Source organism: Etheostoma spectabile, chromosome 23 (assembly GCF_008692095.1).
Source record: "Etheostoma spectabile isolate EspeVRDwgs_2016 chromosome 23, UIUC_Espe_1.0, whole genome shotgun sequence".
In the NCBI taxonomy this organism is placed as follows: domain Eukaryota; kingdom Metazoa; phylum Chordata; class Actinopteri; order Perciformes; family Percidae; genus Etheostoma; species Etheostoma spectabile.
In genome coordinates, this window is record NC_045755.1 from 7,243,879 (window position 1) to 7,249,573 (window position 5,695).

General features: G+C 41.8%; 1 protein-coding gene across 3 annotated transcripts in view; it reads left to right on the plus strand.

Moving 5' to 3' along the window:
* strip2 (striatin interacting protein 2) overlaps positions 1-5,695 on the plus strand; it is a 28,644-nt gene that overhangs the window by 13,205 nt on the left and 9,744 nt on the right. For 2 of the 3 annotated variants that reach the window (XM_032505164.1, XM_032505166.1), the window contains exons 6-10: positions 833-901; positions 1,615-1,721; positions 2,013-2,140; positions 2,275-2,463; positions 3,056-3,106. In XM_032505164.1, coding sequence (XP_032361055.1) covers positions 833-901; positions 1,615-1,721; positions 2,013-2,140; positions 2,275-2,463; positions 3,056-3,106 — 544 coding nt within the window. The remainder of the gene's footprint in view (positions 1-832; positions 902-1,614; positions 1,722-2,012; positions 2,141-2,274; positions 2,464-3,055; positions 3,107-5,695) is intronic. The other variant, XM_032505165.1, reaches the window with a different exon arrangement.

Here is a 5,695-nt window from a genome sequence, read left to right on the forward strand (position 1 = left end):
GGCCACAATCAACAACCTGATCAACTCTATGTGAAGGAGATCTGTTGCACTGCATGAGGCAAATGGTGATCGCACTAGATACTGACTGGTTTCCATCTCTGTTGACCGAGCGCTAGAGGCATAGATCAGGGCTAGTGTATAACACCCATTACTAAAGGTTTGAGTGTTCCCAGGAGCACCATAGGCCTCAATCATTGTAAAATGGAAAAAGTTTGAAACCACCAGCACTCTTCCTAGAGGGAGTAACCGGGCAAGAAGAGCCTTGGTCAGGGAGGTGGCCAAGAACCCAAGTGACACTCTAGTATCCTTCTATGTTTGGAGCTCTGGTCCCTTCAGCACATCCACTTTTTCCCTCCCAATGTTTATGGGGATAGAAAAACACAGAAAGGCATAGAGAGAAGGGGAGACTGAAATGCAGGAAAACAGAAAACGCATTGCCTGTGATCCGCACTTCAAAACCTCGGTTGAGGACACTTTGCGTCAGCGGCTCCTTCAAGTCAGTTTTGTTGCTGCTGCTGTCAGCCCCAGTTGGGATCCAACGCTTCTTAGTTGTTACATAAGCTGCTCTGAGGCATCACGGCACAGTCTGGCCTTTCAACATGCTGCACAGCAAAGCAGTGTAAGCAACCCAACGAAGCAACCACACACACGGTGCTGGTTATACAAAAAGCATGAAAAAAGGCACCCTATTAAAAATTACAATCTGGATGTTTAAAATCTCTAGATCATTATGTCCTTATCATCATTGATTATGTGGATGCACAGACTTGCTCTTCTTTTCTTTCTTTTTAAAATAAACTCAAATAATGCAACTATTTACTTGTGTGTTCAGTAACAACCAGGCATGCAGCAGTGCAGTGAGGAAGCCTGCCATCTCTCTTGCAGACAGCACAGAGCTCAGGTGGGTAATACCACCACATGACTCGCAGCCTGCTCCACATTCCTCTCACTTCACATTAGAAAGAAAGCCAATAAATGGAAAAATATCTTCCAATTCTTCAATTTTACGTCTCCTGTCTTGCTCTTTTTCTCAAAATGTTCCAGTTCATGTCAATAATTCCAATGCTTACCTTTCTGTCATCTGGCGACAAACCTCATCTGCAACATTTAATTGTGTTATTTGTCACACACACACACTCATGTTTACACATTCACAGAGCTCTGTCTGTGCGTACCCCAGTTGAACACTTACAAATAATTACTTGAGGAGTAGATTTGCACCCAATTGCTGATACAAAATTGAAAGCCATTGAAGTTATTTTCGAACGAGAGGTTTTGTTGCGTTTCAAAGTGTTTTAATGCATAAAACACTGTCTGACTTACATCTGGTTATTGTAAATGGATAGTGCATTATCCTATATCATTATTAATTATTTCCTCATACTAAAATGCACGAGCAGATTGCATACAATCCTCCTCTGCTCCTTGCACTGACCTTTCATTGTTACATCATTTCCTCCATCATATTATCACCTCTTGTACTTGTAGACCTGGCTCATTACTACTGTTTTAGGCACAAGTTAAATGCCTGATACACACAGCCACCCCCACACACACCCACAAACATGCACGTATATGGTCAAGCTGAGAATTGTGTGTTTCCTTTCCTTGCAGAGTGCTACTGAGCATCATGTACTTGTTGGTGGAGACCATTAGAGTTCAAACGGAGGACGACAGACCTGAATGGAGAGCAGCAAGAGAAGCCTTCAAGAATGAGCTAGGTGTGTGTGTGTGTGTGTGTGTGTTCCTGACTAAGGCTGCCTTTGGGCGCATATGTCAGACTAAAGACCAGTCAATTGGGGATAGCTTGTCCTTTAATCTTAGTATATGTAATGTTCCCAAAAGTTACCTAAAGTAAACGTTTGCAAAGGTACGCCATATTTTTCTCACAAGCCATTGAACATCAAAGCATGTAACTGTGTTCTACTAGAAACCCAGAATGCAAGTATGAACCCAAAAATATATCAATATATCCGATCCAAAGACACAGACTTTGACTTTTGACCCATCAGGTTCACCTCTGTACAACGGAGAGCCCTTTGCCCTGCTACTCTTCACCATGGTGACCAAATTCTGCAGCATGAATGCCCCACACTTCCCCATGAAGAAAGTACTGCTGCTGCTCTGGAAGACAATACTTGTTAGTAAATTAGAACCATTGAAACAGTGACACACAATGCACATAAATCTCCTGCATCTTTGTGTGTGCATTTGTTAGTGTGTTCATTACAGCTTGTGAGTCACTGTGTTTCTGTCTCCCTCCTCATTTTTCAGTTCACCTTGGGGGGTTTTGAGGAGCTCCAGGAGATGAAGGTGCGGGGTCGGGAGCGCTTGAACCTGCCCCCGCTGCCGGAGGACAGCATCAAGGTGGTCAGGGCCATGAGAGCAGCTTCCCCCCCGGCCTCTGCCATGGAGCTCATTGAACAACAGCAGCAGCAGAAGAGAGGCCGTCGCAGCCGCAGGGTACAGACGCATCCACCTCACACACATGTGCCATGCACATTCAGGGCTTATTAGTATTGTTTAATACTCTGCAATCACACATTATATCTTGCCCCCTATTTGATTGCATACAAGTGACATATTCACTTCAAATACACATGATGTTTAATCAAAAAACATGAAGTGTTAACAATTTACTACACAGTATTTTTGTAGCCAAAAGACAATCTAGCAGACTTCTGATACAGTGTTTTCGTACCTTTTTAACTCTACAGTGTAACAGAATTTTATTTTAACATTTCAACATACTGACATTATAAATGAGACTAGTTTTTCCATTATTTGCCTTTTTATTGTCAAACAGCATGTCTGTTTCTAGTAAAGTAATCCTATAGACTTCCTTCTCTAACCCGCCCTCTAACTATTTTCTGGGTCATGTTTTCCAAAAGATCTGTAGTGCCAACATCACTGGTTCTCTGTTGTAAGTCAGCGATGCCAGGGATGATATTGGTGCTGGGACAGCTTTGTTTTCAATAGAGCTTTGACTGGACTGGCTCTCTCTTTCTAATTGCCCTCTGGTTTTTCATTGCCCCTCTTCCTTGTGTTCCCACAGAGTGCCTTTGTTGATAGCTTGGAAGGAGACAGTCCCTTTCCCAAGAAGCAGGTCTTTACCCACAAATTCCCTCTTGTCCTTCTGCATTTTCTCTCTGCATTGAGCCGGACCTTTTGCACTCCTCTACCACATCCCAGCCACATTCTTTTCTCTTTCTTCCTTCTGCCCTCCATTCTTTTCCTTTTTCTTCTCCTCCTGCCATAGTAACCTCATTTAATATCGGGATGCACCAAAATCTGAGGAAACCATTTTTAATATGTCAAAAATGTACCCCAAAATGCTCCAAGGGGTTGCCTAATATGCCTCCTTTCCAATACTTACAGGAATAGTTTAAGGAAATGCTGAGAGTTAGATGATAATATAGGTACCACTTTTGTGTCTGAATTCTGGCAACGCCACGGTGACGACAGACATGAGATTGGTATCGATTTTCTCATCTAACTCGTTCAAAAAGAAAGCGATAACCGCATTTGCCAAAATGTCCAACTATTCCTTTAATTTTATCGTTGCCACCTGCATATTTCTTTTGTAATTTTTCACCTTTCCATTAGTCGCTCCTGTTTTTCACTTCCCTTTACTCTGCTTATCTTCTTTTCATTCTTCTCTTTTACTTACACATCCATACAAAACAAAAAAAATACTCCACTCCCCTTGACACTTCCATCCTTCTTGTGTCTTTATTTTTCTTTCTCCTGTTTTCCTCCTCTTCCTTTCTTTTCCTAGTTTTATTTCCTCTTTTTCTTGCTTCTGTCCTCCTGCTCCTCATCTTTCTCCCTGTCTTCCCACTCTCCTTTCCCCCCCCCTCCTTCCCATGCTTCTTCCAACATTTTCATCTCCTTCTCCTTCCTTACCATCCATGAACACCTCATTCTGTTCCTACTTTCTTCTTCTTCTACTACTCACCCTATCTCTATCTTCTTCTCCTCCTCCACTGTGGCCCTCAGTAGGGGGGAGGGGGGTTTAAAGACAGGGCTGACTTGCTGGCTGTTGTCATTGGCACTGGAGCGGTCACTATCCACTGTCCTGTAAAAGTCACTGCAGTAGTAGCATCTTCCCTGTAGTTTTCATCACATTGCTACCAGGTTTGGCCGCAAAACTCACCTTGCACTGTAGACTCTGGACTAGGGGCCAATGTCCTTAAAATGCATTCATTGAGGAGGTGAATTGAGATGGTCATGAACATACGTTCTCTTCTGTAGGTGTTGTTTTTGGGTTTCAGTTGACCTCTCTCTTACATGGATGGCATTAAAAGCGGTTGTCCCCTAACTCCGATTGGTAAAACACTACAGTAGCTTCACATAGCAGAGAATGGCTTCCCCATAGAGAATGGCTCACACCAACACGGTTTCACCTCTTCCTTCCTCCCTCGCTCCCTCCTCCCCACCATACACTCACTATACTCCTCTCTTAGTCCAGCATTAGTACTACCACTGGCGCACCATACATCGACTGCACTGGCTCAATTAATGTCCAGAATGCTGACTCATGCCTGATGCTTGCACTATTGCCACAGTCATTCATTGGACAACTTGTTTTGAACTGTGACACCGTGTCCGAGTGTGTGTGCGTGAATGTGTGTTTCGCACTTAAATCGTTTGTTTGTAGATAAGGGCTCTGTATAAAGTCTTAGCCTTATTGAGCCATGCATGTATTTTTCCTTCATCTTTTGAAGTGCAGATGAGTGGTAAGTTAAATCCTAAATCTTGCTTGCGGTTGCTGTGGTTACCTTTTGGATAGTGCCAGGCTAGCTTTTCATGCCTGTAGCTTCAGATTTAACCGACAAATATGCAAGTGGTATTGTTATTTTTTTTATCTCAGTCTCTGCAAGAAAGACAATAATCATGTTTCCCAAAATGTTATCTTTTAAAAAAGAGAATATTGTTTTATGTCTTTTTAAGTCCTTTATTTTGATCTATTCCCTACATGGGAATTAAATGCTATTATCTGTTAGCCTGCTCACATCTGATAAATCAGAAATAACTGTCTGCTGCTTTCTGTAATACTTTTTCTCCAAGAAACTCACCTGGGTTGCCCCCTTAAGTTGGTTTACTCTGAGGTTGTATTAATACAAATTTGGATATTGTTCTAATCCAACAATATATGAAAGTGAATTTAGTGTTTTTACCATTTGCATTATAAAAACACATCCCGGTTACTTACCTGAGGGAATAAAAAATCATATCTGTTCTACTTAGACCACAGCTGCAGTCTGAATGTTAGGACACATTTTTTTTAGTACTGTATCAGGAAAGGGAAGTTTAACCCCTTGGGTAGGTTTTAGACAAGGTGTTAAAATCATTTTATGTCAGACTGTTTGACAGAATCACACAGTATATATTTGGTATTAGCTTGTCCCAACTCTTCATTGAAGCCATTTGTTTACGAGTGAAAAATTTAAACTTGTGTTTTATCATATCACACATTACCTGACATTTTGTGGGATATTTTTGGAGACTTTGAGATAACCACTAGAATTTAAGATGAAGTGGGTTTGGTTTGAACAATGTTTGGCTGCACAGTATTTTTTTAAATGAGACCTCGCTGTTAGTTTATAGGTCATTTTACTCTTAATGTAAGCAGTCCTCCCAGGGCAATTGACCCCCTTTCTTTTCTCTCTCTCTCTCTCTCTCTCTCTCTCTC